Raw genomic sequence first — 25,504 nt, 5'->3', positions numbered from 1 at the left:
TAAATGCTACTTGTGGGCCTACAGCACTGATTGTGCCACACACTTAAGTAGTCCTTTAAACATGTCTCTGGTCTGTCATTGCAGCCAATCTGTGCAGTTTTGAACAGCCATTTTGACTTGGCAAATAACACTTTTGCCAGGTCCAACCTTCGTTGTTAATACACACGTCACCCCTAGGGTAGGCCCGGAACAGCTCAAAATGGCAGAATGCAGTGTATTTTAAAGGAAGGACATGTACTTTTAGGTTTTACATGTCCTCGTAGTGAAAACACTTACATTCATTTTTCACGACTTCAAGGCCTCTCATTTAGAGTACCGTTGGAGTTATCTTACTATATTTAATTAGCTGTAACTTTTTAAATGGGAGTAGGTAATCAGTTCATGTTTGGTGTCTTTGGAATTGTAATGAAAAATCCTTTCTTCTGGTAAAGTCAGATTTGATTTTAAATTCAAATTTTGAAAATGCCACCTTTAGAAAGTTTGCATTTTACTCCTTAGTCATGTAGTGCCTGTAGTCTGTCCCTGGGTCACATGACTGGGTGGACCTGATAGTTGGGCTTTGTTTATTCCATATAGACAGCCGCACACAACTGAGAGCGTAGGTGTGCCTGGATGAGTCATCACTGGCAGGACGGGAGGGCGGAGATGGGCACAGACCTACTTATACTTGAATAGGATGTGTCCTGACTCCATACACGGCTGCATACACCCTGTATAGTTTGGAGCCAATGCAGTGGAGGCAGTACCCTGTGCACTTCAAAGAGAATTGCTAGAACCCTCTCCCACCTTCCCGAGCGTGGAAATATTGGACCTGAGACACCACCTCTTCAGTAGATTTCTGGGCATGTGGATTCTCTGCCAGGAAGAAGGTTTTCTGTGCTTCTGAAAGGACTGCCACTCTGCTGGACTGTGGCTCTGAAGGTCCTGCTGTCCTACTGTGCTGACCTAGCTCCTGCTACTCTCTTGCCTGGGTGAGAAGGACTGGAACTGCATCTGTTGAACCTAGGACCCCAAAGTGACTCCAAAGGCTAGTTGGCCAGCCACCTGAATACAGCGTCAGGTTCAGCAGCCTCCAGCAACCTTAAACCCAGCACCTGAACTCTGCCATTTGTGAGTCCTACTCAGCCAAGTGTTGGTGCCACCCCAGACCTGGACCCTTGGAAGTGGGCCCAACGCAAATGATTTTGCACCAACCTTAAACCCTGCATTGGAACCACTGCTTGCGATGCTTTGCATTGTAAATGTCTTGTCGATGTCAGCCTCGGCGACACAGGTTCTCGCTTCGCAGCTCTACAGTTCCTTGAAACCGGCACATTGCTGCTGAATGTACTGCCACTTTGCTGGACTACTGTTCTGAAGGAAGTGTTGCCCTACTGTGCTGACCTGCTGCCTGCTGCCCTCTTGCCTAGATAAGGACTGTACCTGCATCTGTTGAATCCAGGTACCTAAAGTGACTCCAGGGGCTTGTTGGCTGGCCTCCTGACTAGATCCTCAGGGACAGAAGGCTCCAACAACCTTCAACCCAGCACCTGGACTCTGCCATTTGTGAGTCATGCCCTGCCAAGTTGTGCCACCTCAGTCCTGGACTCTTGGAAGGGGGCCTGAAGGTACTTGGCCAGTCCATCTATGGACCCAGCAGAAACAATGCATCTCCTCTGTTGTGTGGAGCAACCACTTGCAGAACCGACGCATCGCCTCTGCTGTGTTGGGTTCTCCTGATGCAAAGAACTCCGCATCATCCTTGAAGCCCACATTGGAACCGCCACTTGTGTAAGGATTTCCCAACACAGGCACTCACATTGCAAATCTTTTCTCAACAGCAGGCCAGACAATGACGGAGGTTCCTGCATTGCAGCTCCACAGCTCCTCATATTTGACACATTGCTTTGACTGCACAACGCATAGACAATATCGCCATCTAAACATGCCCAGCTGTCTGTGGCGGAGAACTAAAAAAGGTTTTCAGAAACAATGTTAACAGGGGCCAGCAGTAATTGGATTAGTATAGTGCCCATTAACATGGCCAAGGGACCTTACAATTTTAACCCTTAAGTGCTAATGAGTAAAGGATTCAATTGTTCAGGACGCTGAGGTCATATCCTTAGCAAATATCATATTCTAAAAATATCCTCGCAATTTTACACAGTATTTGTTCAATGCACATTTTTCTAGTTGGTGTTGCACAATCTTATGTCAGCAATTACCATACTAGCAAAAGTATTTTATACTTCAAGCATAAAATAAGGATATTCTTTAAAAACAATTGCATATCATTTTGTATTTTGAAAGCAGCGATGGTTTGAGGAAAGTGATTCTACTACAGGTTGAAATCATATTATTAAGAATAAATTGGCAACAATTATTTTACTCTCAACAGTTCACTTGCAAGAATTGTGTCTATAACAAACTAGAATGCTTTTCAGAATTATATATTGTCAGGAACCGAGCAGCCTTCTCTCTTCCAGCTCATATAAATGTACTTCTCTATGTATATAAACTGTGGTTTACTCCTGACTCTCAACACAACCTCTGGAAGCACATCAACACCATGCTCGACAGCTGTCATCATCAGCTTATATTTCTCCTTGGAATAAAACCGCTCCCCCCGGAACAAAACCTCAAAAATTGAAACATTCTGGCCAACTTGACCAAAGTAATTCTGGTCTCACTGACGGATCGAAAATCCACCTTGCCCCACTCAGACCTTATTTGTATGTAACAGCATGTCTGATTGGCCGCTCTGAACTCGTCACTCCTGTATTATCAGTTTGTTGACATGATGGGTCCCTGTGGCACGTGTGTCATGCTACGCGTCGTCACTTGTGAGTCCTCTGTCTCTCAATGTACTCTGTGGTCTTTTTTTCTTCAGCCCCTTTGGCCCTGTCCGCTACCTAAAAAAGTTGGGCGTTGGGTGTTTGTGAACTGTGTCAGTATCATTGGGTTAAAGGGGGGACCCCACGGCATCATGTGTTGGCCCTGTATTTGAAAGGGAGGTTGAAAGACCTGTGGCATTGGTGGATAGTTGTACCCTTGCCAGGGTCTTCTGAGGTACTGGGTTTTCTCTGAACCAATACTATTACAATAACTCAGCGGTGTCAGGGCAACACCCAAAGACCCCGGATTCCCCTGTCTTGTCAAACAGAGACATGGGATACTTCTCGATGACGTCAAAGACCAAAGTTTATTGGTTGCAACCAGGGACAGAGGTCTACGAAGTACACACGGGTAGTTCGACAGAGACTGCACTAACTCAATGAACGAAACTCGGTCTTTTATGCCGAAAATTACACCTCTGGCAACATCACAATTTACATTTGGTGCATACAAACTAACCAATGAACAAGTAGCATTTCAAAAAGTAACGAATCACGACAGTCAAAGTTAATCCCATTTTCCGTTGTCCAGCCCACCAAAACGATCGCACATATGCTAAGTTCCTGCTCGATCAGGCCGGACAAACCCACCATAAAACCTTCAACCCAGATCGAGGAACATGTTGTAAAGGAAAGGCAGAAACAGATGGAAAGGAGATAGAGGAGTGGGAACGGTGTGCCATAAAGTCAGGGCACGTCCTGCTCTTTGATCTTTATGAGTGCAGCTGCTGAACAAGGAACTGGCTCAGCGGGATTCGCCCCAGGCGAGGAGTCAGTTCTGCCAGGTCAACCAGAAGTCAACTAAGGCGTACGTGTCAAGGACTCGTTCGGCCACGATCATAGGGCCTATGTTAGGGCAACCACACAAGATGGCTGCCACATACAAAATGGAACCCGAGGGTTCAAACTAAATCCTCAAATGCAGAGTGTTCCCCTATATCGATTCATACGAAAAAACTCAGACACGCTACACTCGCCATTTGCGGTCTGTTGACACCAAAATCGTCCATTTCCGACGATCTTTATAAATCGGGTTTCGGAACTGTCGAACCCAATTCGGGACCACAGAACCACAGACCCTCCTTTTGCCCTATTATAGGCAATAAACCCAGACCCATTTTAATCTGAATCCGGATCTATATTCATCAAGTCATCGATATGCTGTTGTAGCATCATCTTATTACTATGCATTTCTCTCCGGACAGGTTTCCGTACGCACAAAGTAGCACAAAGGCCACAAATAGCCGGAGCACACTGTACACAGAGACAAAACATGAACAAAATCACTAAAACCATACAAATGACCATCAGAATCTTCCAACCCCAAGTGGATATCAATCCCCATAACCATCCCATCAAAGACCAATCCCCTTTGTCCAGATGGACAGAATCGGAGATCTTGTGCAATTTGGAAATGGCCTGGAGGACTGACGGAGCATTGTCAGGAATAAAAACGCAGCAGCTCGATTGAATCAATCTACAAACTCCCCCTCGATCTGCCAGAATAACGTCTAGGGCAACTCTATTCTGAAGTGTCATAAGTCTATCCGACTGGAGCTCAGCAGTCAGGTTACCAAGGGCACCGGCGATCTCCACCATGGTGGACTCAACCACTCTCGTAAGCTGACGAATGTTCCTACTGTTAGCCATGGGTCCCCAGAACGGCAGAAAACCCTTGAAGAAATCACCCAATTCTTGTCCTGCAGTGTCTTCTTAGCTAAAGACACCTCTAGCAATTCTCGTCTTGTGGTAATCTGCCGCAGCTGTAAAAGTGGGGGGTAACAGAAAGGAAACAAAACATGTGCCCGAAAAGTCGGCGGGCAACCATGTATACGCTTTGTAATAGCAAACAAAGTAAGTACCCTTAGCAGCTAGGAACGCTGGAGAAGACTGAGACGGAAACACATAGTCTCAGCACAAACGCTCTTCCCTAACTGAGCCTTCGGATTCTTACCGTTGCCCTGTCGACAATAGTAGCCCTTATGGGGCACTATCCAGATCGGTAGAGGACTTTTCGCTCGCTGGTTAATACTCAGACTAACTCCATATCCAGTTACGTTCCAACCACTATATGGTTGCCTCTCATCTTTTGGAATAGTCTCTACTGCATTAGTCCCTTTAATCATGTCGACTATGCCTCTAGCTATAGGACTATTCTTCGGATTATCTCTCGGTGAACGTAAGGGGTCAACACTGTGGGCATATATGAACATGGTTCTATAAGCTCGAATCGAACCATTCAAACTAAAGGGCAAGACCAAATAAGGAATTCCTTTATCGGTTGTATGAGGCATCCAACCACAAATCTAGCAGTTCGTTGTATTGATCACTAACTGATGCTGGTGCAAAAGCTGTATGAAGGAATTATTTTTATTTATTTTTTGATTTTTAAAACTTTTATTTTAAAACAGTGCACACAGCTATTCAGCCTTACATCCCGGAGGCTAGGCAGCAGAGCGGAACACAGTAAATCAAAGTGCAAGAATCAGTACATCAGAACGAGTGAAGGTTAATTTTCAAAGTTTTATAACGAACGAGAGAAAGAGAAAAAGGGAAAGAAAGAAGCGCCGAAACTGGCGCAATAAAGAAGGCAATGGAATTAAAGTACAGTCAGGCGTAGTGAAGGGGCCGGTCAAGCACAGTGAACACAGTAATAACCAGTACAATAGGGATACTAGGAATGCAGGGGGAGGGAAACACAGGATAGCAGAGTATCAAATCGCCGGTTGGAATCATAGGCTACGGTGACAAGTGTTCTTCCTGTGGAGCTGCTTCTGGAGGTACGCAAATGTCACCCCTATACTTGTTCCAAGCCCCCCGTATTTTCTGCCACTTTTTAGGCTTACCCCTGGCAACATACACAGTCTTTTCCCGGAACATACACCAATCCATGTTGGCCTTCCACTGTACAACCTTCGGAGCCGTTGTAGCTCCCCACATCTGTGCGATGTCCCGTTTCGCAACCATATTACCCAGGGTCACCCTTCGGGTCTGGGCCACGTTATAATCTGTCGGGCCCCATATATTCAGGAGGCATCTTCTGGCTTCTGCCTGTACTTCCACCCCAGTCACCTCGCCCATGATCAAGTGCACGCGTCGCCAGTAGGAAGCTATTGCATCACATTCCCAAATAATGTGCATGAATGTGGCGAGGGCACCACAGCCACGCCTACAGAGGCCATCAACAGAGTGTCCCATATGTACAAGTCTGGGGCCAGTGACGTAGACTCTGTGCAAGATTTTTAGCTGCACCAGCCGAAGACGGGAAGAGACAGCGACCTCCTTAAGGGATGATACTGCACTCTGCCAATCCTCGTCGTCAATCTCTATCCCTTCCCGCACCCATTGGTCCCTCACTCCCAGGAGGAGATCTGTACGGACATTGATAAGCTTCTTATATGTCAGTGAAATGGCACTGTCTGGCATGTGGCCATCCAGTACCCTGTCCTCCAAGTGAGAACTGTCGGGAATCGCCTCACCCTCTGGCATGGCGGACAATAGTGCATGTCTCAGCTGAGCATACCGGAAATATTCCGTTTCACCCAGCTGAAACTCTGTCTGTAACTGGGCAAAAGATTTTACCTCACCACGCAGCAACATGTCCTCCACCCTGGAGATGCCAATCAAGTCCCACTAATCAAAGCCTTAAGTGTGCCACAATCTACCCAGTATGTCCGAGTCATAGAGTGGGGTCACCTTTGTTAGCCTATCTTTCCATCCCTGTGCCTTTGTAATTGCTCTCCAAATATGTACAGCGGTTTTCGTTGGACCAGACATCCACCGGTCAAGAGACCTCGTGTAGAGTGCCCTATGATATTTCCCACCACCCAAAAGCCACCGATCCATGGCATACCCCGGGTTGTCCACTGGACCATATTGGCCATGATTAATGGCTGCTAACTGGGAGGCCCAGTAATACCTCCGCACATCAGGCAGCGCTATCCCCCCATCGTACCACGGTAGCGTAAGCTTCGTGATAGCGATGCGAGGGCGACCATCCCAAAGTAGGGCGCGTTGCAGGCTCTCAATCTCACCGAAGTATCGGGCTGGGACCGGGTCTTGAGTGTTTTGTAGGGCGTAAAGGAACCTGGGCAAGGACATCATTTTGAACAACGCCGCGCGCCCAAGCAGAGAGAGCGGGAGTTTACGCCACCCCTCTACGTCTCTCCGAAGGCGGAGAAGAGGGGGAAGCAAGTTATGCTCATATCGCGCTTTGGAGTTAGTGGAGATGTAGATCCCTAAATATTTGAAGCCTTTGCTCGCCACCTGTATGCCGCAGCCTCTCGGAAGGCGAGGCGTTCCCCCTTTCAGGACGTACAAATGTGACTTGGACCAGTTAATAACTAGGCCGAAGTACTGACCGAAAAGCCGCAACACATCGCAGGCCACAATAAGGGACTTGCAGGGGGAGGTGAGGTACAGAAGAATGTCATCTGCATACAGTGACACTCGGTCCTCGAAGTCAGGGGACCACCGGATACCATGTAGGTCGGGGTGGTTGCGTAGCCAGGCCGCCAACGGTTCGAGTGCAAGTGCAAACAGGAGGGGCGACAAAGGACAGCCCTGCCTAGTGCCCCTCTGAAGAACAAAGGGTGCTGAAACTCGACCATTGACCGCTACATTAGCCAGCGGACCGGCGTATAGGAGTTTGACCCACCCCACAAATTCCGGGCCAAAACCGAGCTTCGCCAACACTGCCCACAGGTAACTCCACTCAAGAGAGTCAAAAGCCATTGTGGCATCCAACGACGCCAGGACAGCCGGCTCTTCAAGAGTATGGGCCCTGGCGAGGGCCCCATGAAGTCTACGAAGGTTAAGAGCAGTGTTGCGGTGTGGAATAAAGCCCGACTGGTCCGGGTGCACTAAGTCTCCGATGACGCCAATCAGTCGATTGGCGAGCATTTTGGCGAGAATCTTAGGCTCCGCGTTTAACAGAGAAATGGGGCGATATGATCGGCACAAATCTCTTGGCTTCCCTTCCTTATGGATAACCACAATGGTGGCCAACCTCTGGTCGTGGGGAAGTATGCCAGCCTCCCGCGCCTCCAAGAACATGTTCCGCAAGTGCGGGGAAACTACGTCCGGTTTGATTTTATATAGCTCTACCGGAATACCGTTAGGGCCAGGCGCCTTGCCAGACCTCAGAGAGCGAATAGAGAGTGCAACCTTGTCCGCAGTTATGTCCCTGTCCAAATCGTCTCGATCCTCCTCCGACAGGCACGGGAGATCAATATCCGCCAGGAGAGCGCCCGAGACGGCCTCAGACCGGTCCGAGACAGAGGAGTAAACGCCCCGAAAGTAATCCGAGAATGACTCAGCGATTGCGCTTGGGTCAGTAACCAACAACCCGTCGTCACCCAGTATCTCCGGGACGACGCGGCTGGCCCTCTCTTTCTTATCGAGCCAAGCTAACAGCTTGCCCGCCTTGTCACCAACGTCGTAAATCCGACCCTGCTGTTCCCTACCCATGACGAGAGCAGTGTCGGTGGCAAGGTCTCGATACTCCAATTGCTTAAGGGAGAGATTATGTAGCAGCTCGGGCACGGGGCCCTCCTCCAATTGAGAGTCCAACTCCATAATCTCCGTCTCGATGTGCACCATGTCGGCGTCTCTGTTCCTGCGAGCTTCCGCTATGAGGGCAAATGCCTCACCCCGCAAAACCGTTTTAAACGCCTCCCATAAGGTGGCAGCCGATGTAACTGATCCCACATTCTCTGTAAAATAGAGCTCGATAGCCTTGGCCAAGAGACCACGCGTCTTTGGGTTTCGAAAGTACCACGGATTGACCACCACCGGTCGGTCCGTAATAACAATGTTAAAATCGAATGAGACCCATAACGGGGAGTGGTCCGAGATGCCCCTCGCCAAGAAGCGGGCCTCAGAGATCGCCGGTGCATGAGCAGCCAAGGCAAGAACATAATCAATCCTCGAGAGGCTACCATGTGCGCCAGAGTGAAAAGAATATTGGCTTTGAGTGGGATGCAGGAGTCTCCAGCAGTCGACCAACCCCAGAGTATCAAGGAAAGTGGGCAGCCACAGTTGCGAGCTACGGAGGTCTCTAGGCGGATGTCTGTCCAAGGACCTGGAGCAAACCGAATTATAGTCACCCCCCACAATAAGCAACCCTGCCGGCAGATTCAAAATGGCGCTTCCAAGGTCCTGGAAAGTGTTGTTTTGCAGCCCGGGGGGAACATAAACCGAAAGCAGAATCAAGACACGCCCTTCCCACCGCCCTGCGACGGCTGCATACCGCCCCCTCTCGTCCACAACAGTGGAGTCAATCTCAAACGGGAGAGACGCGCGCACCATAACACCCGCCCCCCGGGACCCCGAAGAGAACCCCGAATGTGCCACCATCTTGAAACCCTTCCTGTTGAGAGCTCGGCACGTATTCCCCACCAAGTGTGTCTCCTGCAAAAGAACAACATCAGGCATATGTCTTTTGAACAGTTGCAATACCACCCCTCTCTTAATACGATCACCCAAGCCATTGACATTCCAACAAAGAACTTTCAAATTCCTACCCCCCATCGTCGTACCCCAAGCCTTCGCCAGCCCCCAGAGGCCCTACCGATGCATGGAACAAAGCAGAGCCTACAACCCGTTGCCTAAGAGAAAGAAGAAAGAAACAAGGAACACACACAAAACCAACCCTCATACCACCCCCCACCCTGCACCCCTGCAGCAGACTAAAAAGCCCCCCAACCAGCAGTGTGCCTGTCGCCCCATAAACTAAGCTACAAAAAGACCCCAGAGGAGAAAGGAACCCCCGCAGTCCCCCCCTGCCACCCTCCATGAGAGAATAGGATATATCCAATAAAGTGCAACAGCTTGGCATTATTGGTCATAGTCAACGGTCACACCAACCGACAAAGGTAGTGCGAGAAGTACTACTCCTGAGGACCGGGGCCACCAGAGGCGCCTTCAGAATGTTCCTCCTGCTCCTCGCGCCGGTGCGGCAAAGTGTCCAGCCAGTCACTCGCAGACTCAGGCATATCAAAGAACAGAGCGCGGCCATCGCGTTCAATGCGCAGTTTAGCGGGGAACAACATAGAGTATTTCAGCCCCAAGTCTCTGAGGCGCCGCTTCACTCCCGCAAAACTTTGGCGCTGTCTCTGAACAGCCCTGGTGAAGTCCGAGTAAAAGTGTACATCCGCGTTTTGGAACTTGAGAGGCCCATGTCGCCTCAAAGCCTGTAGGATCGCATCTCGATCTCTGAAGTTGAACAAACGGGCGATGATGGGTCTCGGTGCGACGCCCGTCTTCGGAGGGCCGCCCGGTGTTCTATGGGCCCGCTCGACCGAGAAGAAGTGACTGAGGCCTGCTGGAGCCAGATGAGTCTTAACCAAGTCCTCGACAAAGAGGTCAGCAGCCGCTTCCTCTGCTCCCTCCGGTACCCCAATAATGCGCGCATTCTGCCGCCTGGCACGTCCCTCGAAATCCTCCAACCGCCTTGAGAACAGATCATTAACCGACCGCAAGGTACGGACCTTCGCTTGCAGGTCCGAGACATCGGTCGTGAGGCTAGAAGTTTTGATATCGAGCGATTTCACTCGATCGTTAGTTTTGCCCAGGTCGGCCCTAATCAGATTGAGATCAACAGCTAGGGTGTCCACCTTATGCGCCAGGACCTCGTGTTGTTTATGCATCTCAGTCCTGATGCCAGCGATAGCCCCCATGATGTCGCGGAGAGTGGGCTCCGACCCATCGGGCGAGCCCGCCCGTAGGGAGTCCTTAGATTGAGCGACAACAGTGGGCGAGGTCCTTTGCTGGGCGTACCGGTCGATCTTGTTGGTCTGGGGCTGGACCGTCTTCCTGCTGGCCCGGTTCGCCGTCCTGTCGAGATCACCCCTGCCAGCCATGTTGGGTCCGGGCAGAACAAAGGGTAGTAGTCCGATGTCGCTGCAAGCACTCAAACGGGCGCGTAGCGTAGCCACCACGAATGTCAAGTCAACAGCAGGCAACTCCGCGGCTACGTTCACTCCGCCAGCAGAATCAGAGAGCGCTCACTCAGCATATCGTTCATGCTCTGCGTCATCTCGGCCGTCGGCCATCTCCGGGACAATGGTGCACCCCTGGCACAAAGTTCAACACAGGAAACTTGGAAGTCCCTGTTTATCCAAACAATGGGCAGAAAATTCCTGTATCCTTAACTATGAAAATGGTCTGGCTAAAGGAATAGTTTTTCTATAAAGTCCTAAACATTGTACAAATAACTCACTAGGCAGAGGAAGATACTGAACCACAATTAAACAAACTTAAGACCACAGTTAAATGTGGACTTTTGACTCAAAAGTCCTAAGGTCCTGAAGAAGGTGTCAAAAGAAAGAAAGCACCGAAACGCTGCGTCGACTGTTCTGACTGTTTTTGACTGGTTTTTTTACCATTGTTTTGAGCGTAATATATTGTTTGGAACACCACGGTCTGTGGTCTTTTAATGAATTTGTGATATTGTTTTAGATTGTAACCCAGCTGGGAGGAAAGCAATAAATTCTATCCTTTTTTTTAACTTTACAAAAAGTGTTTGTCCGTCACATTTAACTGTGGTCTTAAGTTTGTTTAATTGTGGTTCAGTATCTTCCTCTGCCTAGTGAGTTACTTGTACAATGTTTAGGACTTTATAGAAAAACTATTCCTTTAGCCAGACCATTTTCATAGTTAAGGATACAGGAATTTTCTGCCCATTGTTTGGATAAACAGGGACTTCCAAGTTTTCTGACGTTACTATCCCCCTCCCTGCTACAAATAACAGGGGAACCTCCAATTTGTTTTGAACAAAGTTCAACACGACATAACTTCGTCAAGGAATGTCGGATTCAGAAACGGAAAGTGGATCCCGTATCTACGGCCACTCGCCAATTAGAATCCACCACCGTGGATCAGGATTTCGTCCAGGATATGTGCGGAGGATCGGAGGGTCTGCGGAGCTCCGAGCTTACGCGGCCATCTTGCTCGCCCGCGAAGCTCCTCCCCCTATGAAGGAATTATTGGAGAATTCCTTACGTCTGACTACCTCATATTCGGGCAAAGGGTGGAAAGAATGAGAGGAAACAGTAGGTGAAGGTGTAGATTGCACAGTGGAATTAGACGTCATTTTAAAAAGAAATGCTACATAACCAACTATGAAAATTACGAAACTCAGTAGTAAAAGTATGCATGGTATCAAAAAGCATTTCTTCGACATTATTTTGCAAATGCGTTTTCTAAAAGTCAGTGTCTGCACTGGTCTCTCCAACTCAAAGAAATCCATCCTAAACTAAAGTTGCTGCCCGCGGTGGTTGGTTGATTCTGCTTGAGAGTGCCTCTGCTGCACCCAGGAAGACTGCCTCGGACCAACAGAACCAAGGACCTAGTGTCTCAGGCTTACACTCCCAAGACTGGTAGCAACCGCGACCCTAGCAGCAAGAACCGGATGGCAGTTCAGAAAAACAAAAATACGTAGATCCTTGGTGGAGAGTTAACCTGCAAACAGTAAAAAAAAATCAACTTTATTAATTTTTTATTTGTCCCTAGTTCTCGATCTCAAATTGTATCGATTTCTTCCAGGTAACTCTTGATCAGCAAACAAAAGATGAGGCTCAGTAGTGTCCAATCGATCTGCAGGGGGTATTGATGCTTGCAAAAAACGATTGCTCTCCACTGCACGTTACAAATTTCGGTATTGTTTCTGTTTCAGAATCTGCGAGACCATCCTGAACCCACTTATCATACGGCAAAGGTAAGGGTGCTTTCTTCGTGTGGGAGCCGTGTATCCAATGGCGTTTCCCACGTACTCGCACCGAAGATCTCGTCGACAACAGGACCTGGTAGGGCCCAGTCCAGCGGGGCTGCTCGTTCTTCGTGCGCTGAAAATTCCTGACGAAGACCCAAGAGCCAGGTTCTATGGCGTGGCCTGGATCTTCTGTAGCTTGTGGAAGGGAGTCATATACCTGTTGGCGTAAAACACTCATTTTAGTTGTCAATTCATGCAAGTAATCAAGCAAAACAGGATATTCGAGGTCGCTAAACCTCGTCGGTCTTGGAACGCCCCAAACATTCGCCGGGCGACCAAACACAACCTCATACGGACTCAAACCCATTCGTGAATGCACAGTCATTCGGGTGGACAAAAGTGCTAAGGGCAAGGCATCTGGCCATTGTAAACCAGTGCTCTCTTGAATTTTGGCCAACTTAAGTTTCAGAGTGCCATTATAGCACTCAACTAAACCAGCTGATTGGGGGTGATTTGCAGCATGAAATTTCTGTCTAATTCCGAGACCATCACACACTCTCTTCATCACTTGACCCACAAACTCACTTCCGTTATCACTCCAAATGATTCTCGGCAAACCAAACCTAGGGAAGAATTCATTTATCAAAGCTTTGGCAGTGGACAGAGCAGTATTGTCCTTAAGGGGGTATGCTTCTACCCATCTAGAAAAAGAGCAAACAACCACTAACACATACTTTAAGTTGTTGCATCTTTCCATATGGATAGAATCTAGCTGCAAAGCCTCAAACGGATACATAGGAGGAGCAAAATGACCATCTGGTGTTGGAGTTCCCTTACCAGGATTATGCATCAAACACACCATACAGTTCTTGACCAAATTCTCTGCACATCTGGGTATTCCCACATTCTGCCAAACCGGAGCCAACAACTTGCAAATCCCTTTCACACTAATGTGTGCCAATCCATGCGCCATTGTAACAACTGGAAGCACATACGCGTTTCGCAGCAACCATCTTTGATGTTCCGACAAATCAGTCCAACAACCATTCGAATCCAACCTACCCTTACTCTCTCTCCATTCATTCAACTCTTTTTCAGTGGCCTCACTCTGGATAATCTTCACGCTCTCAATAGTGTCTTCGCACATACTCTTCTCTGGAACCCATCTCGCTGGACCCGCAACATACATTCGACTCGTCACATTCCTAGCAGTTTTTTTCGCAACTTCATCCACAAACGCATTACCACGACCAACATCATCCGTAATCTTTTTATGGGCACTGCATTTCACGATCGCTATTTGCAAAGGTAACGTAAGATATTCAAGAAGTTCATTCACCAGCTGCCCATGCTGAATCTTTGTCCCATGCGATGTCAAAAATCCACGTTCACGCCACAATCGTCCAAAGCTATGAGCCACTCCAAATGCATACTGACTATCAGTATACACATTCACTCGTTTCTTTTTCGCCAACACACATGCTCTCGTGAGTGCAATTAATTCCGCCGCTTGCGCAGAATTGTGCGGGATACGTGCAGCTTCGACAACTGTATGTAAAGTCGTCACGACATATGCTGCAGTGGTATGGCCATTTGGTAATTTAAAACATGAGCCGTCAACCCACAAAGCATCATTACAGTCAGGAAGAGGAGTATCTCTTAAATCTATCCTCCCTTTGGTTTCTTCTTCTGTTCTCAAGAAGCAGTCGTGTTGCTCTTCGCCATCATCGTCTGTCTCAAGCGAAATCGGCAACAGCGTAGCCGGGTTTAGGGTATTGCACCTCTTGATGTGCACATGGCTTGCTAACAACGTAAGCTCATACCCTGACAACCGAGCACTAGTCAAGTGCTGTGTCTTCGTCCGATTTAACAAGGTATCCACTGCATGTGGAACCATAACCACTAATGTATTGTCCATAACTAAACCAGCAGACTGTCGAATCGAAACAGCCGCTGCTGCAGTTGCTCTCAAGCAACTCAGCAATGCTCTAGCCACAGGATCTAATGTTGACGAAAAGTACGCACATGGGCGTTGCTTCCCACTAAATTGTTGAGTCAAAACCGATAATGCACATCCCTCTCTCTCATGGACATACAATGTGAAAGGCTTGCTGTAGTCGGGAGTACCCAACACAGGAGCCGAACACAACGCATTACGTAGTTCAGAGAAACTCTTTTGGCATTCCTCAGTCCAAGGAATCGGATTTGGAGTATCCTTAACCGTAAGAGCTATTAAAGGTTTCGCTAGAAGGGAAAAATTTGGGATCCACTGTCTACAATACCACGTAATGCCCAAAAACGCACGTACTTCTCTCTGTGTCGTAGGGACACTCATTCTCGCAATAGTCTGGATTCTTTCTGGGGTCAGTTTCCTTCCCTCCTTCGATAAGAGGTGACCTAGATAGGTTACTTCTTGGCGACAGAATTGCAATTTCGAGAGAGAAACTTTATGATGGCATTCAGACAAATGAGACAACAAACCCACGGTGGCATCCTTACATATGTCTTCTGTATCGGCAGCGACCAACAAATCATCAACATACTGGATAAGGGCTGCACCTTCGGGCAAGGCCAACAAGTCAAGTTGCGTCTTCAGAGCTTGACTATAGATAGATGGACTCTCGCAATAACCTTGAGGAGCGCGCTTAAAGCGGAAACTTCGTCCTCCTAAAGAGAATCCAAAAATATCTCTACTCTCTATGGCAATCGGGATGCTGAAGAAAGCATTCTTCAAATCAATCACCGAAAACCAGGTAGCAGAAGCCGGAATCAATGTCAATAATACATTACTATCGGGTACAACAGGAAACTGTGGAACAACAATTTTATTCACTTCACGAAGATCGATAACAAACCTATATACAGGAGGCTGTGAAGAATCAGTTTTCTTCAAAACAGGCAAAACCGGACTATTACACACATTACCTCGAGTCTCGTCAATAACACCCTTGTCGATCAGATCATAAATTATCGCCAAAAGCGCTCGTTCACCATCGCTTGAAATACGATATTGCGGAATGCGCGGTAACTGAGCATTCGCCTTCAGCGTCACAACATATGGGGGAATATCTAACAGGCCCACATCATTTGGACCCGTAGCCCATAACGAATCCGGTAACGAAGACAACTCAGGTGGAAGACAATCTTTCGAAACATATATCGGAGGGATCACATTCTCACCCAAAGTAAGATGTACTCCTGACGGAGAACAGTACAAAGTCGCATACAATCTCTTCAACAGGTCAAGGCCTAGCAAGTTCTCATTACAACCTGTAGTCAAAAGAAGGTGTGCTTCGAACCTACGAGGACCAACAAAAAGAGGCAATGGAACGGAAATCGGATTCATAACGGGGGCGCCAGAAAAACCTAAAGAAACATTATTAAAGCCAGACAAACGTGCGCCAGGGAGTTTAGAATGCATAATAGAACTCTTTGTAGCACCAGTGTCTAGCAAAAAAAAGACTCTGACACACCTGATGCAATCACTTCCACGTAAGGTCCACTCTGATCTACCGGAACTGAAACAACTCCCTCTCTTTGTCCATGGCTGTCCTAACAATCATTACCTTGCTCCTCATCACCTTCAGCATAGTAATCATCTACGTAGTACTGTGTAGACCTACCAGAAGAATTCTGCTGTTGATCGAAACTGTTCATTGAATTCTGCGGAGGCAAAGGGCGCGCGTTTTGTCCGCGACCTCTACCTCTAGGCGCTTGTTGAGCACCTCTACCTCTAACACCAGGAGCACTATTAGTACGTTGCAACAAAACCGGACAACTGTTCTTATAATGGCCCTCTTCTCTGCAATATGCACACTGATTAGGCCCATACTGAATACGCTGTTGTTGAGGAGTCTCGTCTCTTTGCGAGTTCCTCGAATACTGTTGAGGCAGCTGATAATCGCGCTGATTATTAACCCGGGGTGGATAAGCTTGTTGTAGAAGAACCTTAGTCTTCAATTCCTTAGTCTTCTTATCCGCTCTCTCTAACTAATCCTTAAGCCTATTCTCGTAGTATTGAGCCGTAGCAAGAATTTGCGCCGACGTAGAAACAGGCCAAGCACTCTCGGAATCCTTCAACTTAGTACACAACTCAGGAAGAAGATTGTGCACAAATTTATCAACGAACAATCTCTGGCCACCTTCAGTAGCCATATCCTGACCACTATGATCAACGAAAGTTTCCTCGAAACGCGAGAAAAAGTCTGAAACAGACTCGTCTTTCTTCTGCTTACCGGCTGACAATTTGTCCCAATTAACACGGACTTCAGGCATTAAAGTCTTCATGAAAGTGATAATTCTACCAGGGAGTTCAGCAATAACATCTTCAGGCTTAGCACCTCCAAGTTGTCTATCGTTTTGCTGCAACAAGATTTACCCATGAATCGCCCAATTCATGATCATTATCTGTATGCCGAATGACATTCCAGATGGACTGTGGGACAACATTCCCAAACAACATATCTATATCCGCCAAATTTATAACGCACGAACTCACAGTTTGCGTAAGTTCTTTATAATATCCTGCAGGATTCTTCCTCGGATCTGGTAAGGTCTGCTTAAGCGCTAAAACTTCTGCACGCTTCCATGGTATATGAACCCACACTCGCTGAAAGTGCGCAACAACAGGTGGATTAGCAGCAGCATCAGCAGGTCTCCATATCGGAGGAACCTCTCGCATCGGATATTGACGCGCATGTCTTCTAACTGATGAATCTGGCTCAAACAGCCGTTCAGTAGGGACATCGCTACGAAGTGACAATAACTTTGATACTGCTTTCTCCTCATCGAGCAAACTCACAATCATTCCTTTAGCAAATTCTGAACGTAATTGAGACAATTCTACAGGAACTCTACCCAATCCGTCCATCCATTGTTCATGGAGGAACGCACACATAAGCTCAAAAACATAGCGCTGCTTTGGTGCTTCCCATTGTCGGAAAACATCCATATTACCTTTTAGATCATACTGGGACCTATACGTCACCCATCTACGTGCCATATGGTCCAAAACCACTCGCTCATCTGTATCAGGCAATTGGCTACGTGATTGTCTACGCTCACTCACAGGAGACATACCCATTTGTCCCAACAAAGGAGTTAGAAAATTAGAAAAGGCAGCGGTCACCCGCTGTCTAGGAGAAGGAACAGTCGGAAGGACAAGAGGAGACGAAACAGTAGTAGTAGTAGTAGGATCCATAGTCGGAACAGGCATAGAGACAGTAGTAGTAGGAAGAGACAAAGTTGGCAACCCTTGAGAAGGCTGCGCTTAAGGAACAACAGCCAACGAAGAAGCTGGCTGTGGAGGAATAACAGGAGGCAAAGCAATAGGTGCTTGCGCGGCTACAACAGGTGGTGGTGGTGCCGTAGCATTCTGCACATAAGGTGGTGGTGAATTTAGCAAATGCGACATCACAAGCTCCTTATCGTCTTTCTGCTCTTTAGCCGGCAAGACTGGGTAGCATCTGTCTACCGCTAACTTCCTCACTCTAAGCATCTGCTCACTGTTTTTCTCTTCTTCGTCATCTCTGTATGCAACGGCAGCTTGCACCATTGACATACCCTTTCTATTCTTCTTTGCTAACTTAATTTCTTTCTGTTTGGCTTCCTTGCGCCATATACGAAAAGAGTCAAACATTGCCGGCCGGGCTTTCTTCTTGAACAACCTCACTTCAAGGTTCTAAAACTTCTGTCTCGAAACTACCATAACGGGGCCACTGTAGGACGCCGTCATTCTTCGTATATTTTACCCAAATCTCATTGTAGCTAATAGGACCTACTCCATGTTTCACATACAACTCGTATGTAGGAGTTCCGATCGGAGGAACCGGACACAAATCCTCTAACCGGGAATCCCTCAACGTACCACAACTAAACAAATTCCTAAAACTGCTAAAACCAGGCATCTTTCTCACTAGTCTAGCTTCAAACAACAAGGGTAATCTAAAATCGATAAGCTCGTGAATACACGAATCCCTTGGCTTTGGGGCCTGCAGGTACCAAATCAAAGCTATCCACTAAAGGATACAAAACAAACTAAGGACTAGGAGACGCTCCCTTTATACTTAACTGAATTGTCGATGGCGTCACCAGAAGACCCGTCAATCGTCTCGCTCTACAAACGTCTAAGGCTCCAAAACAGGCGACAGTCAGGGTAGCAGTCCTTCGTAGCCGTCGGGACGCGGGAAACCTCGCAGCAAAAACCTTCGGAACCACGTCGACATACAGGGGTCGCTGAAGTGGCTGGCCAACCTCTGGAATTTTCTCACGAAGCTCCTCACGAACCTCTGGCTTGGACCGGTACCGCTGAAGTCGCCCCACGTTGGGCGCCAAATGAGGTACTGGGTTTTCTCTGAACCAATACTATTAGAAATAACCCAGCGGTGTCAGGGCAACACCCAAAGACCCCGGATTCCCCTGTCTTGGCAAACAGAGACACGGGATACTTCTCGATGATGTCAAAGACCAAAGTTTATTGGTTGCAACAAGGGACAGAGGTCTACGAAGTACACACGGGTAGTTCGACAGAGACTGCACCAACTCAATGAACGAAACTCGGTCTTTTATGCCGAAAATTACACCTCTGGCAACATCACAATTTACATTTGGTGCATACAAACTAACCAATGAACAAGTAGCATTTCAAAAAGTAACAAATCACGACAGTCAAAGTTAATCCCACTTTCCGTTGTCCAGCCCACCAAAACGATCGCACATATGCTAAGTTCCTGCTCGATCAGGCCGGACAAACCCACCATAAAACCTTCAACCCAGATCGATGAACCTGTCGTAAAGGAAAGGCAGAAACAGATGGAAAGGAGATAGAGGAGTGGGAACGGTGTGCCATAAAGTCAGGGCACGTCCTGCTCTTTGATCTTTATGAGTGCAGCTGCTGAACAAGGAACTGGCTCAGCGGGATTCGCCCCAGGCGAGGAGTCAGTTCTGCCAGGTCAACAAGAAGTCAACTAAGGCGTACGTGTCAAGGACTCGTTCGGCCACGATCATAGGGCCTATGTTAGGGCAACCACACAAGATGGCTGCCACATACAAAATGGAACCCGAGGGTTCAAACTAAATCCTCAAATGCAGAGTGTTCCCCTATATCGATTCATACGAAAACACTCAGACACGCTACACTCGCCATTTGCGGTCTGTTGACACCAAAATCGTCCATTTCCGACGATCTTTATAAATCGGGTTTCGGAACTGTCGAACCCAATTCGGGACCACGGAACCACACTTCCCCATGGCCTTCTTCTGTTTCCCTGTTTGTTCCCTCTTTTTCGGTCATTGTCGGTAGCCCATGAGTCTGAATAAGTGGTTCCCTCATCCGATGAATTTGTCCCAGAAAAATCTGAGTTCACAACTGTTGGTATGGTATAGTCTGGTAAGAAGTAGGGATACACTTTGCCGAGCCTTGAATGACATTCCTCCTGCTATTCACACCATTGTTTATACTTTCAAAAGAGAACTAAAAAAAAATGCTTCATCATTTTACTGCTTATTCTCTATCTATCCTGACTATAACTAAGTAGCCTTCTGAAGTTCATAATTGAATGTTGGGTCAGACTTAATCGAGTATATTGCTTTGTTATTATAAACAAAAATACGTCTTCGCCTAATCTTAGGGGCCAGGTACGAGTCAGGCGGATAAATAGGCAGAATTTCCATTAACGGACAACATCTCCATACATGCATCAGTCTATTACGAATTAAACCTACAGAATAAGAAATAACTGCATTGGCCTGGATTTATTGAACAGAATTCCACACAGAATCCCCAGCTCCAGGGTGTTTAATGCACACAGTCAGTACCTGCTCTGAGCAAGTGGTAAATATAGGAGGAGGCGTGGTGTGAGGCAGGGTTGGGGTATTGCCTGTGGCGAGTGGCAGAGCGGACAGGAGGATGTGCCCTTGCAGCATTAGATGCTTTTCCATATCTTTGAGGACATGGTATAGGGCCAAGCTGCACCACAGCCAATATCCTGGGCAATTTTACCAGGCAGATTGCCAAGTCAGTAAAATGAGGTCTAGTTGAAATACTAGACCTCATTTTACTGACTTAGCAATCTGCCTGGTAAAATTGCCCTGGATATTGGCTGTGGTGCAGCTTGGCCCTATACCATGTCCTCAAAGATATGGAAAAGCATCTAATGCTGCAAGGGCACATCCTCCTGTCCGCTCTGCCACTCGCCACCACCGTAATCTAGGTGCAGGAACACCTGGCCACTTATTATTAGATGGGGCTGTATCAACATGAGGGATATCGCTCTGGCCAACTCAAAATCAGTGCCTTGGTGGGGAGAGAAAAAAGCTGCAGAATTAAGCATAATATCGAAAGAATTTCATTTTCAGTAAGCAATAATATTCTTTTTTTCTTTTTGCAGGATTGGCATATTTTTCTCACCTTTGTTGCCACTGATTCAAATCTTAAAACTTTTCATTATATTCTACGTGAAAAAGGTATGGTTCTAAATGTACCTTTGAGTGAGTGTGTTGACGATATTCATGCTGTTTAGGGAATTGTATTAAAATATTATCCCCTTCATATGTTTCCCAATTTCAAGTGTTATCATTCTAAGCTTCACCAGATATTAGACAATATTTCCTCAAAATGTAAAAACATATTGAACATTATACAGTTTGAGAGACACCTTGTGCCTGCTCACAAGCCGTTTCACGTTCTCAACTTTAGCACACATTTGTATCCTCACCGCCCACCAGAGCTTTACATTAAGTATTTAGCAAAGTATCCTACCAACATTTCATACTTGTAAATGATCTCTGTCCGACCCTAAACCACCACATTGTAGTAATTATTCCAAGTCGAAAGAAAGTATGCTTTTCTAATTTGTGGGTTCCTTGTTCCCAACTCATTATGAATGTGTGACTTACCAGCTTATGTAACTGGAACACCTTTAGACCTTCTCCCAAGCCATTCGAAGGTCTGTGGGTGATAGTTTATTACCTATCTATCAATGTTGAATGATTACAATTTCCACACATGTTCCACTGTGCCAGTTGAGTAATCAACCGCTTAGCCGTTTGACCTGCTATAAATGTCTGCTAAAATAACATCATTTGATCTTTAATTGCGAGATATAGTTTCCTGAAAGATGGAATCTGATGATTTATTTTTGTTAAACATGCTGCCTGGAGGAAATGTAACATTGCAACAGAGCAAGGGTAGAACAGTAGACAGATCATATGTACAATATATGTATATATTACAAGGTGTTTGGTCTTCACCTAGCAGCTTCAGCCAAGAAAGGGTGGAAAGAGGGGGAAGGGGTCCACAAGGAGTGATGGTGAGATAGATAAAAACTCAATAACATTAAAGAGCACACTAAATAGCTATAGGGAATAGAGTTGTTTTCCTATACAGTCAGAAACCAAGAGGCAAAGAAAAACAAGCATTTACAATGCAACGGTCTCGCCTTTGCCAAAGTTAGAGCTATTGGCATTGTAAATGACAACATTTTTATTTATGTGTCTATCTACCGCATCACCACAGCATCACTCAGCACCACCACAGCATCACTCAGGGGCACCACAACATCACTATGCGCTACCACAGCATCACTTGTCGCTACCACAACATCACTCGTCGCCACCACAACATCACTCGTCGCCACCACAGCATCACTCGTCGCCACCACAGCATCAATCTGTGCAACAATTTAACAACAACTGGTTCAAATATGTTCTCTCAATGTTTCAAGCTTCATTACAAATGTCACAAACAAATGTGAATATTTCACTTCTGTTCTTGGATTTTCGTCACAATAAAATACACTGAACATAATCTTCACAAAAGTTATTTACAAAAGTTTACGTTATTGCCATTATAAATTACAATAACTTTTATTTAAGTATTAATTTTTTTTAAAAACAAAAGCAATTGTTATTTGTAATATCAATACATCTAAGTCACGTAAATACAACACATATTGCATTACAAAGGCTATAGGTGTCACATTTGCGAAAGGTATAACTATTGGCATTGTAAATGACAAAGCTATTAATTTAGCTATTTTCAAAACCAACACATAAATAAAAAATGTGACATTTACAATACCAATAACTCAATCTTTCCTAATGCGAGACCTATTGCATTGCAAATGCTTGTTAATGTTGCTAGCTAGAGTGGTTACCGTAAGGGATCAGTCCAACTATAGAATGATTCTTGGTGGAGCTTGAAGAGGAGCAAATTGTAGCTGAAAGAATAGTGGTGAAATGCAAATTACTAACAATATTCCTTTCAAATTGAGTTACGGTCAATTGAGTAGAGAAAGTGGTGCAGATGTACTTCCATAAGGAAATGGGTCCAGTTATGAAAATGTGGGACAGCAATTGGTACAATATTCAAAGTGAGGTTGACACTGCTCCTAATGGACAGGGAACAGAGGCACAAGCAGGGAACAGAGGCACAAGCAGGGAACAGAGGCACGAAAACCGGGTCACAAGCAGGGAACAGAGGCACGAACACCGGATCACAAGCAGGGAACAGAGGCACGAAAACCGGTTCACAAGCAGGGAACAGAGGCACAAGCAGGGAACAGAGGCACAAGCAGGGAACAGAGGCACAAACAGGGAACAGAGGCACGAAAACTGGATCACAAGCAGGGAACAGAGGCACAAGCAGGGAATAGAGGCACAAGCAGGGAACAGAGGCACGAAAACCGGGTCACAAGCAGTTAAAAGCTCCTAGTGTTTAGAACCAAGACGGCGAGGAGATATGCAAACAGCCGGAACAATCTATATAATTAAAATCAAAGAGTCAGAATTGAGGGGGTGCTGACAAGACGGGAACACCTTAAGGAGGCTCTGTGCAGCAGCAGCCTGCACTTACTGCTGTCAGAGGTGTGACACGGGCGAGTGTAGGCTGCACTTACTCCTGTCTGAGAAGATGAGACGGGCATGGCGAGGCTGCATTTACACCAGTCTGAGGAGTGTTATCTTAAGTTGCAGTTGACGAAGGATAACAAAATGAGGCTTGTTCGGGAGCACCTGGTGTAGGTTTGTGCTTTCACACCCTTGTTCCTATTCAATATACCCTGTCTTGAGACCCCAGGGGCTTATTTGAGGACTAATCCAATAAATACGCACTTGTCACAATTCTCCCCAGTAGAAGTGCAACTTTCATTGTATTAAAAACAAACTATTATAATGGCTTGTGGTCCAGTTTACATTCCAAATACATTGTTCATGCTTAGATCTAAAAACAAAATCAGAACCTTTCTCTGGGTTCACTTTCCCTTAGACCTGGTTCAGCTAGAAAAGTGAGCTGAAGAGACCGACCGTAGGGACATGCTCACGTCTGGAGATTCAGCTGAACTCGTAGGCCCTTCTCTGAGCACGGATGGCTCATCTCCTCCATGGGGCTTCCCTGACCTGCCTCACTGTGAACTGGCTGCGCAGTAGCAATGGGGCCGTGGCCAAGATCTCCTGATTCCTATATGTGAACTAACCGTGCAGGCACTCTACGTGTAATCTTCGCCTTCCCTGCACGCACTACCCGTAAAAGCACTCTCCAGGTACTCCTCGCTCCATGTAAAGCACTATTTTCCCGTACAGGCACCCTCCAAGCAATCGTAACTCCCTGTACAGACAACACTGTTATCTACCGGTACAGACACTCTCTGCGAACTGCACAGTACGGTTCGGTTATCTACCTTTACAGGCACACTCCAAGCAATAATACATCCCTGTACTATAATGTGATCTACCAGTACAGACACTCTACAGGCAGTCTTAGCGGACTGCACAGTACGGCTATCTACCTGTAGATGCACTGTCCAAGCAACCTTATCTCCAAGGACAGTACTGTTATCTGCTCGTGCAGGAACTCTACAGACAGTCTAAGCTTCCCACTGCATGCACTGGTATATACACTATCTGTATGCTCTTAGCTCCATGTGCAGTGTTACTACCTACCCGTACAGACACTCCATGTGCTCAGCTCCATGTACAGTACTGTAATCCACCGTACTGGCACTCTCCATGTACTCAGGCACATATACAGTGCTACAATCTACCGGTACAGACACTCTATGTACAGGCACTCTCCAGGCAATCTTCGCTCCCGGTACAGTACTGGCATCTATGCGTACAGGCACTCCTTGCGCTCTGTACATCATCATTATCTACCCTTACTGGCACTCTCCAGAAAGTCTTAGCTGCCTATACAGCACTGCTCGCTACTTCTGACCCACTCCTGCCCCTTTACCCCTTTCAGTCCGAGCTTAAAATTCAAACAGCACTTGGTGGCTCTCAGTGCTTCACGAGGTACAGCCCCTCTCTCAAGAATGATGCTAAGGAAAACGCTCTAATGTGAGAGCAGGGAAGACAGGCCAGATGATAATAACAAGCGCTCGCCATGAGCAAACCAGAAAAGCAGGATCCGTCATGATTATTATTAAGGCCAAGCAACTGGAGTGAAACATGTAGGTTTCACCTTTAACATCTACTTACTGATCCCGGAGTGACGCCAGTCAGACAGCGCGGAGTGGGTGCAGCTACAGTGGCCTGATGGGAGCTGGAAGGGGTGAGCGAAGGCAGGACCTTTAGGGAGGGACGACCCCGTGGTCACCTAGAAATGAGCAGTGTGCATTAAGTACAACGGGTGGAGTTCTCCGGGGGCAGAAGCCTCTCGCCTAGGGTTGCTGGTGCGGCCTGCCTGCCTTTAAAAACAAGCAATGGCGGGAGCGTGACTAGAGGGGAACTTAGAGGTCCAGTTCGCGCCGGCCCTTCACGGTACACCGAAGGTCAGGGGAGAGAGCATTCTGGAGCCAGTTAGATGTTGTGAGGTATATTACAATTCTCACCCATGAAGTGTGCACTGCCTCCCTCGGGCGGCTTACTTGAAGGAACGTGGAGAAAGCATAGCAAGCAGCACCCTCACCAGTCATTCCCGCCC

At 46.9% G+C, this 25,504-nt stretch overlaps 1 protein-coding gene across 1 annotated transcript in view; it reads left to right on the top strand.

Moving 5' to 3' along the window:
• The window catches only part of TMC5 (transmembrane channel like 5), a 757,208-nt gene that overhangs the window by 568,719 nt on the left and 162,985 nt on the right, over nucleotides 1-25,504 (top strand). The window contains exon 16 of the mRNA XM_086940869.1: nucleotides 20,973-21,048. Within this exon, the coding sequence (XP_086796995.1) occupies nucleotides 20,973-21,048 (76 nt within the window). The remainder of the gene's footprint in view (nucleotides 1-20,972; nucleotides 21,049-25,504) is intronic.

The sequence above is a fragment of the Lissotriton vulgaris genome, chromosome 10, assembly GCF_964263255.1.
Source record: "Lissotriton vulgaris chromosome 10, aLisVul1.2, whole genome shotgun sequence".
NCBI classification, from domain to species: domain Eukaryota; kingdom Metazoa; phylum Chordata; class Amphibia; order Caudata; family Salamandridae; genus Lissotriton; species Lissotriton vulgaris.
This window is presented reverse-complemented; position numbering and strand designations above follow the sequence as displayed.